At 58.0% G+C, this 12,008-nt stretch overlaps 1 protein-coding gene across 1 annotated transcript; it reads right to left on the bottom strand.

Annotated features, from left to right (window-relative positions):
• Positions 1 to 4,101: 4,101 nt before the first annotated feature.
• LOC142596205 (cAMP-regulated phosphoprotein 19-like) lies at positions 4,102 to 10,184 on the bottom strand. Its single transcript, XM_075725280.1, has 3 exons — positions 10,155 to 10,184; positions 6,543 to 6,665; positions 4,102 to 4,269 (listed from the first exon to the last, which is right to left on the bottom strand). The coding sequence occupies exons 2-3, from the start codon at positions 6,660 to 6,662 to the stop codon at positions 4,102 to 4,104; spliced, it is 288 nt and encodes a 95-aa protein (XP_075581395.1). The 5' UTR covers positions 6,663 to 6,665; positions 10,155 to 10,184.
• Positions 10,185 to 12,008: the final 1,824 nt, after the last annotated feature.

Genomic DNA, 12,008 nt, shown 5'->3' with positions numbered 1-12,008 from the left:
CACCCACAGGGACATCCACAGGGTCCCACAGCCACCATAGGGCCACCATAGGTCCCCTACGGCTACCCTACAGCCACCCTGGAGATCCAGCATCACCCCAAGGGCCCCATGGCCACCACAGGGCCACCCTGGAGCTCCATGGCCACTCCAAAGTCCCCATGGCCACCACAGGGCCCATACGGCCACCCCAAGGGCCCCATGGCCACCACAGGGCCACCCTGGAGCTCCATGGCCACCACATGGCCACTACAGGGCCCCTATGGCCACCGCAAGGGCCCCATGGCCACCACAGGGCCACCCTGGAGCTCCATGGCCACCCCAAAATCCCCATGCCCACCACAGGGCCCATACGGCCACCCCGGAGCTCCATGGCCACCCCAAAGTCCCCATGGCCACCACGGGGCCACCCTGGAGCCCCTACGGCCACCCCAAAGTCCCCATGGCCACCACGGGGCCCCTACAGCCACCCTAAAAACCTCCTCAGTGCCCCCCCCTGCTGTGTCCCCTCTGTGTCCCCACGCAGGGGCTATTTAAGGGGCTGCTGGGCGGGGATGTGGCTTTGTCCCCTGTCCCCACGTCCCCCCCCGTCCCCTGATGTCCCCCCTGTCCCCATGACCCCCATTGTCCCCCCATCCCCAATGTCCCCGTGTCCCCCTCCCGATGTCCCCGTGTCCCCCCGTGTCCTCACCGCGGGTGCCGCTGAAGAAGAGGGTGTGCCAGGCGGGGTTGTGGCTTCATCCTGCGTCCCCCAGTGTCCTCCATTGTCCCCCCATCCCCAATGTCCCCCGATGTCCCTGTGTCCCCCCCGCTGTCCCTGTGTCCCCCCATGTCCTCACCGCGGGTGCCGTTGAAGAAGAGGGTGTGCCAGGCGGGGTTGTGGCTTCGTCCCCCGTCCCCGCGTCCCCTGGTGTCCCCCATTGTCCCCCCATCCCCAATGTCCCCCAATGTCCCCGTGTCCCCCCGTGTCCTCACCGCGGGTGCCGTTGAAGAAGAGGGTGTGCCGGGCGGGGTTCTGGATGACGCCAACGGAGCCGTCGTACTGGTGGAGGTGACAAATGATCTCGGCCGTGCCGCCCTCCAGCACCATCACGTTCTCCGCCTGCACCTCCTGCGCCCAGCCTGGGGACAGCGGGGACAGCGTCACCGCAGGGGAGAGGGGGACACCCGCAGCGGGGTGCTGGGGGCATCGGGGACAGCATCGCTGGGGACACCGACACCGGGGCGCTGGGGACAGTGGAGACAGCGTTGCTGGGGACACCCGCAGCAGGGTGCTGGGGACATCTGGGACACCGGGGCGCTAAGGACAGCGGGGACAGCGTCGCTGGGGTGCTGGGGACATCGGGGACAGCGTCGCCAGGGACACCTACACCGGGGCACTGGGGACACCGGGGACAGCGTTGCTGGGGACACCGTCACTGGGGACACCGACACCAGGGTGCTGGGGACATCGGGGACAGTGTCACTGGAGTGTTGGGGACACCGGGATGCTCGGGGGGGGTGACAGCGACACCCAAGGGCGCAGGGTCACCCCCCACGGGGGTTTGGGGACACCCGGATGCTCGGGGGGGTGACAGCGACACCCGAGGGTGCAGGTGGGGGGGGGGCTGCGACCCTAAAATGGCGGGGGGGGAAGGGGGGGGGGGGGAGGGGAGGTGCCACCCCAATGTGGGGACAATTTAGGGGACGGGGACAATTTGGGGGGGGCCCAGATGATTGAGGGGGCTGAGGGGACAATTTGGGGGGGGCCCAGATGGTTGAGGGGGCCGAGGGGACAATTTGGGGGGGGCCCAGATGATTGAGGGGGGCTGAGGGGACAATTTGGGGGGGCCCAGATGATTGAGGGGGCCGGGGGGACAATTTGGGGGGGGCCCAGATGGTTGAGGGGGCTGGGGGGGGACAATTTGGGGGGGGCCCAGATGATTGAGGGGGCCGAGGGGACAGTATGGGGGGGGCCCAGATGATTGAGGGGGGCTGAGGGGACAATTTGGGGGGGCCCAGATGATTGAGGGGGCCGAGGGGACAGTTTTGGGGGGGCCCAGATGATTGAGGGGGCTGGGGGGGGACAATTTGGGGGGGGCAGATGATTGAGGGGGCCGAGGAGACAGTTTGGGGGGGGCCCAGATGATTGAGGGGGCCGAGGGGACAGTTTGGGGGGGGGGGGGGGCCCAGATGATTGAGGGGGCTGAGGGGACAGTTTGGGGGGGTGCCTCACCCTGCGCGGCGGCCCAGAGCAGGAGCAGCCCCGGCAGTAGCGCGGGGCGCAGCGGGGGGCGCGGGGGGGGGGGGGCTGCATGGCGCTGCCGCGTACCGCTGCCCGCCGCCCGGGCCGCAGCGCGATGGCTGCCGAGGGGAGGCCGGAGCCGAAGCGCTCCCTCCTCACGGGCACTGCCTGCACACGCGCAGCGGGGAGCGGGGCCGTGCGCAAAGCTCCGCCGGGATTGGCCGGGCCGGCGAGGAGCCGCGCTGCCATTGGCCGGGCCGGCGAGGCGCCGCGCTGCCATTGGCAGAGGCGTCCCTGAGCCCGCCCCGGCCGCCTCCATTTTCGGCCCAGCCGCCATTTTGTGGGCGATTCCTTCAGCGGGGCCGCGGCGGGCGGGGTTAGTGCCGCCTCCCTCCCCCTGCGCCGGGAAGAGCACGGGCAGGGGGGGACAGGGGACGGGGGGGGACGGGACGGGGGGGTGGGACGGACAGCGGGACAGACAAAGGGACAGGGGACAGACGAGGGGGGATGAGAGGGGACAGACACGGGACAGGGGACAGACGGGGGGACAGACAGGGGATGGGGGGACGGGGGACAGACAGGGGACGGGGGGGACAGGGCACAGACAGGGGGACAGGGCCTGGGATGGGGCCCCGGGGCAGGGGGTGGGGACAGCCGGGGCCATTTTGGGGCCACCTGGGACCGATTTGGGGCCATTTGCCGCCATTTGGGGCCGATTTGGGGCCATTTGCCGCCATTTGGGGCCAATTTAGGGACATTTGGGACATCCCCCCCAAGAAACCCCCCAACGCGGGGTGCCCCCCCAGCAGCCCCCAAACACCCCAAAGTGGGGACCCCGCCCCTGCGCTCTGGGGCACCCCACAGGGCACCTGTGACCCCACCCCTGCGCTATGGGGCACCCCATAGGGCACGTGGGACCCCGACCCTTTCCTATGGGGTGCCCCATAGGGTGCTTTGTGACCCTACCCCTGCGCTATGGGGCCCGTGCTGCCCCATGCCCCCAGTGCCCGGGCCCTGGTCGGACTGGAGCCCCTGGGGGCTCTGCACCCCCGTGTGGGGCAGCCCCACACGCAGCCGGGAGTGCCGGCCCAGCTACCCCCCCCCACCCGTGAGTATAGGGGCTATGGGAGGCTATAGGGGGCTGGGGGGTCTATGGGGCCCATGGGGGTCTATGGGGCCCATGGGGGTCTAGAGAAAAAAAAAAAAACAAACCTAAACGCAGCTGAAGTCTGTTATTAAATTTAGACAAAGTCAGAAACAAAAAGTACTTCGCCTTCCCACTTTAAATCAGCAAAATCAGCGTCCGTCTGGAATTGCTGGAGGCACTGTCGCTATTTCCCACAGCAGTCAGCAAACAGCCCGGCACGCCTGCTGCACACACGCAGGAATATTTGTCAGGAAGCACCAGGTTCCCCAGAGTTACAGCGGAACGGGCAAACGCTGCCCAAGGAAAAGCTCCGCGGTCAGAGCCCAAACGGGCGTAAGGCCGCTCGGGTTCAAAAGCGGCCACAAACACAACATTGGGAGCCCTGTCTTTGCTCTCACACATGCTGCGCCACCAGCGCCTCGCGGGCTGAACCCCGATTTCAGACAACAAACCCCAACGCAGAAGAGAACCCCAACACAACCGGAGGTTGTATGAAACACAAATACGCTGCAACGAAGAGGAAATAAAGAAAAAGCCAGAAACATCAGTTGTAGAACTGGCGATGTCACTTGCTGGCACCCGCCCTACGCGAGGAAACGGGCGATGTATAGGGAACAGGCCATGCGGAGGGAACATCCCGCGGCTCGGCGTAGGACAGAAGGAGGGGGTGCGAGGGTGGGATCCCACCGTTGGCAGCGGGCGTCAGCGGCGTCGCGCAGCCCAGCCGCTCCCGTCAGCCGGCCAGCTTGCTCGCCGCACGTGCTGCGTTGCGCTGGGGCAGATCCTGCGGGGTGGGGATGTGGTCGCCGGTGACGGCCATCGCGTCGGGGGCTGCGGCGGGCAGCTGCTCGTCCCGCTTCGCTCTCGCCATGTTGTAGTCGCCAGAATCAAAGTATTTTTGCTAGAAGAGAAAGCACACGTGTATTTAACAGCCTGAAATCTTATCGGATACGCACATGAATTACGTAATAATACATACATAATACATATTAAATAGATTCTTCAAATTTTAAGAATTCCCAATTTGGCGAGGTAGCTGTCGATTAAAAAAAATAAATCTTACCAAGACTACTAAGCACGCGTAGCTAAACTCTGAGCACTGAGTAAGCACGCGGTTGAGGTTCTGCACGCACCATTAAACTGGCACCACATGCGCACGTGATTTCCCGCAAGCGAAACCTCGGGGCCTGTGAATTTTGTTGCGGCGACCAAGTTGTGCTGCGCAGAACACGCAAAGGGCGCAGGAGCTGAAGCTGGAGAGCGGAGCCCGCTCCGTCACGCCGGCACCGCGCGGAGCTGCACGCCAACAAGAAAACCTCTTCTCCGCATGCGTGGAAACGGTGACGCCATGATCCCGCAGCCCCCAAAGCCATGGTTTAGCACAGCCAAACCCGCCGCACAGCCCGGCTGAAACGGCGAGGCGCGGGATTGCATCCCAGCTCTGCGCCGTGGCTTCAACCGCTCGCTGAGACGTTCTTCAGGAAAAGCCGCATTTTGTTCACGCCTTACCCTGAGCTCTGCCACCAAGGCATGTGTGACCCCTGGTTTGGAACAGACTGCCACGACGCCAACAGAAATCAGATTCAGGACAGATTTACGCTAGCAACTACTGCTCACAGCCATTTTGGGAGCAACTACTGCCCACAATTGCAGCCATTTTGGGAGAGAAACTCCTTAATTAGCTTTATACCGGCTCGTTCCTCAGCGGGCTGAACAACAGCCGTCACCACCCGCCGCATGTAAGTGCTTCCAGCAGCGCATCCCTGCCGCACTCTTGATTTTCTGTAGCGCAACCACTGCAGGTGTCCAGCAGCAGCAGCGTCAGAGAGAAGTGATTTGCACACCCAGGGTGTTTGGTGCGTGTGTCAACGCAGCTCCTGTAGAAGCTTTTGGTGCTCCCTGCCAGCGCCTTCAAGCTACCGCATCTGTTTGTCCACGCAGGCAGGAGCACGTCCCAACCACATGCTTTTATCCATAAACCTTCCCAATTCCATCCTTTGGACGGCGCAATCCCTATTTACACCACAGCGTTCCAGCGCTGCAGCTGCAGACCGCACCATGATCCGATTTGGAAGAAGACTTGTTTTGCTCAAGTCATGTTTTGCCCTTCAAGAGTGAAGAAGCCAAAAGAAACTGAAACAGCAGCTGAGCACTGGCAGCATCGCCCTGTCTTTAGTGGTGCCACTGCTGCTGGTGGGTGTCCGTGTCTGTCCCTGCAAGACCCCAAATGCAACCGCTCCACGGGAGCACGGAGCAGCCAGGCTCTCGCCCACGGCTACGCCAGAGAAGCTGCGCCAATCCTGGTCTGTGCACCCAGCGCAGAGCGCTTCTGCCCAGCAAATGTCCACGGGCAGAGCGCGTCCCAGCTGCAAACCGAAGGCAATCGGGGCTACAGCCGCCTGCGTATGTTGAGAAGAGCATCTGAGAAACCCTGCCGTCTTCCACGCAGCAGAGTATGAGCCCATTTCTTCCTTTAACTTACTCCCTAGAATCGTTTAGGTTGGAAAAGCCCTTTAAGAGCATCCAGCCCAACCATGAACCCACACTGCCAAGTCTACTCCAAGCCAATCAAGGGTAGACTGGACTGAACCATGTCCCCCAGTGCCACCTCTCCCCATTTTTTGAACACGAAAATAAGAGAGACTGGCTAAACGCGGAACAAGAGTTAAACACTCCCTCCCTCCTCACCCTTCCATCGGTATTTTGTTAGGGTGCATATTCAGAATTTCCCTGCCGCTCTCCAGCCACCGATGTCCGACAGTGCCTGGTGCAGCACAGCAGACACTCCGCTTTCCTGCGCTAAAACCAGGGATAAGAAGAGTTGGGACGCAAGAACGGGCAAGGTAAGATCGGTGCAGAACAGGCACGAGGCCCTGGCCCTCGGTGTTTAATGCTCTTTATGACGTCCATCACAGCAGCACCAAGACACCATCCCAGTTCAGTTTTCTCTGAAAAGTGCAATTGAACCATCGATGCTGTTAGCAGCCACCCTGCCAAGCTGGCGTTTGCTTGGTGGAAACAGATTTCTCTGCCTTGCGCTTTCGCAAAGTTTAAATTTCTTAGCGCTTTTACTCAGGCAAAGGTCTGTGAAGTGGGGAGGGGGGAAAAAAAAAATCACAGATAGAGGAATTTTGGAATTTCTTGTCCGTACCCTGCAGACAATAAACAACTCACCCCTTTCCTAAGCCTCTTCCTCAGGAAGTCTGAGCCTCCTGGCTTCTGGCCCAGGTGCGGATATCTCGCTTTCAATTTTGCTGCTTCAGCTTTTTCCAGGCTGATCGCCTTATCCTCCATTTCCTGCAAGACAAGGAGTAATTCTGTAAATGCAACGCACAATAATGGACTATTTGTACAGAATGCCTCCGCAGGTAATTCGCCAACACGCCGACTGTCGCTACGAAGCGAGCACATTGATTATTTGAACAGACATTTTCATACATTCTCCCTCAAATCCTGACAGCAAGCGTAGGAGTTCAGCCTCCCATCTTAGCTCTCTCTCCTGGAGACAGGTTTGGATCGAATCAATGCATTTCTCTTTCACAGAAAAGCAGTATACACTAAGATTATTCAATTTTGGGAAAAAAAACCCCAAAACCCACAAAAATCCCCCAAACGAAACGCGTTTTTTGGTCAACACAAGGGTTCCACTAAGAACAAACAAATTTTGAAAGCTGGGCAGGAGCCACAGGACTTTTTTTTTTTTCCGGCTGCCCTGTTTGATCACGAAGTTGCGCAGACGAGCGCTTGCACCGCCACAACCTCGTCCGTGCGACTGCTCCAACCGTGACGTGTTGAGATTCGCTGCGAAATGGCGCTAAAGCAGCTCAGTCTCAAAACACGTCCATTGTGTTAATGGCAACAATGCTGTATTTCTCTATACACGTCTATAATTATCCTAAAATTATGGGGATTAAGACAGTTGGCTAGTGCATCTGTGTAAAATAAAACGCCTGCTTTATGAGTACACCGTAACATACGGGTGCTCAAAGTAATCACGTGAAGATGCTCATTTGGCAAAAACCGTGATTTGCGCATCCAGTCTTTCAGCAACGACCTCTACTTCACGCTCATCTGTCCCGGTCCGTGCAGCAACTGGATGTATGAAGGACATTTTTTTTCTATTAGGTCATTCCTAAAGTATCTTCCACTCAAAATCCTTGGTTTGCTACTTGCCAGTGTTTGGCCAAGGCCATTTTTTGTCCCTGTACGCAACGCATCGCTGGCTGAGGGAAAGCAAATATTGCCTTGCACTGACTGCTGCAGTTCTCGACTCGTTATCATCATCTGAAGGCTCAGAGAGGCTTTTAGGCAGGACAGAGGAATGGCCATCGCCATCGGGAGGGCCTCACGCTCGCCTGGGACTCAGGGTTCAGAGTCACTCGTGGCCGCTCAGGCAGCCCCTTCCCACTCTTCCACCCATGCCATCACCCCATGTGCTGCGTCGCTCGGCACGGCTGCACGTACTCCACGGGGACAGGCTGCAGAAATGCGTCCCGCAGAAAAACCACCACCTCGTTTTTTGTTTCCCTGCTCCTTGTCGGGCTGTCGACTCAGCTCCCCACGCGCGGCCGTCACGCAGCCGCACAAAGAGGTGTGCAAGCACGGCGACGGGGAGCAGAGGAACGGAGCTGCTGGGAGCGACAGCAGCCACAGCGCCACAGAGCTCGAGTAGCACACGAGCCACCCAGTGTTCTCCTGCGTCGCTTGGAAAATCATAGAATCCTAGAATGGTTTAGGTTGGAAAAGCCCTTTAAGATCACCCAGTCCAACCATGAACCTACACTGCCAAGCCCACACTAAACCAATCAAGGGTAGATGAGACTGAACCATGTCCCAGAGTACCACGTCTACCCGTTTTTTATAGAATCCGAGAATCATTTAGGTTGGAAAAGCCCTTTAAGATCATCCAGTCCAACCGTTAACCTACACTACCAAGCCCACTCTAAGCCAATCAAGGGTAAACGAGACTGAACCATGTCCCCAAGTGCCACCTCTCCCCGTTTTTTGAACACAAAAGCTCACAGTACTGTGTTATTCAGCACCTTTCTGGTAGGAAACCTCAAAGGTTGTAACGACAGATTGAGAACGTAACGTTGTTGAGTTGCTCCGTTAGGCCAATGCATCTCAGGCAGCTTTGCACAACGCAGTGGGAATCTGCATTAACATTTCGACTGAGGAGAGACAGAAATTCTCCGAACGGTTTAAAAGAAACTTCTATGAGGACAGGAACCAACGCTTTCTATTAGGTGAAAACGCAGCTAGGCGACACAACGCAAAATACAAATAAATCTAAAGGGCAAAGTGGATGCTGCTGAGCACAGAACTGCACTATTTCTCACTGTAAAGAATCACAGAATCCTAGAATCCTAGAGTCATTGAGGTTGGAAAAGCCCTTTAAGAGCATCCAGTCCAACCATGAACCTACACTGCCAAGCCCACACTAAACCAATCAAGGGCAGACGAGACTGAAACACAAAATCCTAGAATCCTACAATCCCAGAATAGTCGAGGTTGGCCAAGCCCTTCAAGATCACCCAGTCCAACCATGACCCTACACTGCCAAGCCCACTCCAAACCAATCAAGGGCAGACGAGATTAAAATGTTCAGTTCTGCCCACCCAAACAGTCTCAGCGAAGGTTCACACTGCAATGCCGTAACAGCACCGACACCACGGGATCCGGACAGGACAGGAACTCACCGAAACCAACGCTTTATTTTATCGGCGTTATTCCCTTGAGCACCTCATCGGATTAAAATGGGAGCAGCAGAGCAGTGAGGGACTCCCGTCTCCCCAACCAAGGGCGCTTTTCCCAAGCGGTGCGCGAGCGCTGCACTGCAAGGCTGGAGGCTGAAACTTGGGAAATCAGCCCCAGCCGCCCGGCATCATCGGAGCGCGCCAGGCATCGCAATGAACCCGCTGCCACGTGCTTCACTACGCTCCTATCGCAGAGCTGTTCCAGGAGCATCGCGCAGCCCAGGGATTTATTTTTCTGGGCTCTGAACAGGGTCGGTGTCCCTCCGGCAGTCGGCTGCAAAGCCGAGCTGCAGAACGCACAGATTTGGGAGCGGATCGCGGCCGTGCCGCAGAAGCCGGTTCCCATCGCTGCACCTGCTGAGAAGGCATCGCTGCGCATTGACCCCCACGCTCTAACGTGCAACTGACACATGTGCAAACAGGAAATTATTCATCAAACGCTCGGCGGATGAGGCGGCTGAAGCTTTTTCCGTCAGCGCCCTTCCAAGCAGTGCTCGCGCTCCGTCGCCACTCCCCACGGGAAATCGCTACGGAGGCGGCGACCGAGCCCACGCAGCGACGGCGAGCCTGGAAACCGAACGGCGGAAAGTCACGGGCAGCAGCGGGGCAGCGCGCGGCCATCGCCAACGCCAAATCCCACGTAAGAAACCGCAAAATCATCCTGGCGACGGCAGCGCCGTCACAGCCAGCCCAGGCAGATGTTCTGTCCCAGAGCCGCAGGCAGAGCCAGCTGCGGGGTCCGGATCCTTCTCCTCCGGAGCAGTCGGCGTTAACAGCGGGGAACGTTCCGGAAGCGCAACAACGGCTCAGCCCCGGGATGAGCGCAGCTCTGCAGCCCTGCACCCGCAAGCCCAAATCCTCGGGATCCTCCTGCTGCTGGGGGGGGGGGGGGGGGGGGGGGGGGGCGGGGCTCCCGGCCACCCCCTCCTGCTGCTGGGGGGGGGGCTCCCGGCCACCCCCTCCTGCTGCTGGGGGGCTGCAGGGGGCCCCATAGACGCCCCCAGCCCCACAGACCCCCCCCGTCCCCCACCTTCTCCTCCTGGCCGGGCCGGGGGCTCTGGGCAGAGGCAGCGCCGTGGCAGCGGGAGGGCGGAGCCACACAAGATGGCGGCCGCTCACACAACAGGGCACTGCGGGCACAGACTGCCTCCGCCTCCGGCCCCGCCCCCTGGCGCCCCATAGGGTTCTGTGACCCCGCCCCTGCGCTATGGGGCACCCCATAGGGCACCCGTGACCCCGCCCCTGCGCTATGGGGCGTGGGAAGATTTGGGATCAAGAGGCAGCATCCAGAGAGGGCGATGCTGCAAAGATTTGTCACAAAAAGCAGCCGAGTTATTTCTGAATCTGAAAAAAAGAAAAAAAAAAGAAAAAAGGGCCATGTTTTCTCCTCAGGCTGCCCCCTAACAGCCCACTCCGGCAAGTCCCTAGCTGAATTATTGTCATTAATTCTTCTTGATTCCTGTTTTTCTTCCCCAGTGCAAAAAGCCTCCCTCGTGTCACTGCTGAGCTGCTTGCCTGCACTGTTTCATTAAAAAAAAAAAAAACCACCCAAAACCCAAACACCCCAAATGCAGTTTTGTACAGAAAATAGAATGTGACTGTGTCCAGCTTACTGGCTAAGGGGTGGGGGGAGGGAAAAGGAAAAACGTTCCTAAATCCATTATTTCCTCCCTCGCCACTTACTCCATGTTCTGTACTGAAATTGTCGTACCGGTGTTTCCAGGAAGCAGCACAGAAAAAAGCCTTTAACCAAGATTATCCCTGAGCGTCTTGCGCACATCAGGCCAGTGCTGTCCGCGTTACACCTGAGCATCGAAGGTACTTAAAAAGCAGTTAAAAAAATTAACTTTAACCAACCAAGAGAGCTGATGTGCCAAAACACAAAGCATAAAACTGAAAATAATCGCTAGAAGCAACGAAAAAAAAAGTCCCAATCTGGACAAAACTCTCTAAATTGACCAATCTGATAAACTAAACAATTTCCAATTTGGGATTAAAATGAAACCAGGTCTTTTTTTAATGGCAGCTAGAAGTATGTGTAGACTGAAGTCGCTTTTAAAGCTAACGGAATTAGAAAGTCACTTTTATCCCACAGAAGAGCGGGGCTGAAGAATACATGTGCCCGGGCCTCTGGCGAAGGTCCAGAGCGCGACAGAGCGACCGGCCCTTTCTCTCGCGCCATAGGCACAAACTGCAGATTTTTTTTAATGTCTGGGATGAAATGAGGCAGCCCAGTTCCTCTGCCAAAGATGAATGTGGGTCATGAACACTGTAGTATGTAATTAGCTTATTTTTAAATGCCATTTCATCATTAAATTGGTGCTAGGAAGGATGCTTTTCTTTCAACATGAATCTTAGCGTGAGCGAGCACAGGGCTGACTTCCCCAGTTGCAATGCTGTCCAGAAAACCGACACATCCTCGTCCCGCTTAGCGAGATGTGGGAGCGTTTAGGGTGAGGCTTGAACCAAACCCCAAGCGTTTGCCGGTAACTCAGTAAATGCCTTGGCAGCGCAAGGGCTCTGCACACTCGAGATTTGCAGCCCGAAGGGACCTGAAATCAACTCACTGGGGTCAGGAACTGGCAAGGGCCGTGAATATGTGGGGAAATGCAGCTATTTCTGGCTCGGGTACCAATGAAAGGGGTTGTTCCCAGGGACATCAGGCTGCTTGCACGCAGGGTTTTGGTGTCCGTTCACGCTCCGTGAAAAGTTGGGGGTCCCAGAAGTCCGTGGGGTGCCCCACATGAGATATTCTGGGTCCCAGAGGTCCATGGGACACCCCACAAGTGACATTGGGGGCCCGCGGGGTCCTTCAAGGGGCACTGGGTGGCCTCCATGGGAGAGCTTGGAGGTTCTTCAGCTCCGTGGGGTGGAGTCGGGTGCC

The sequence above is a fragment of the Pelecanus crispus genome, chromosome 28 (genome assembly GCF_030463565.1).
Source record: "Pelecanus crispus isolate bPelCri1 chromosome 28, bPelCri1.pri, whole genome shotgun sequence".
Taxonomy (NCBI): domain Eukaryota; kingdom Metazoa; phylum Chordata; class Aves; order Pelecaniformes; family Pelecanidae; genus Pelecanus; species Pelecanus crispus.
Note: the sequence above shows the minus strand (reverse complement) of the source record. Positions and strands in the feature narration are given on the sequence as shown.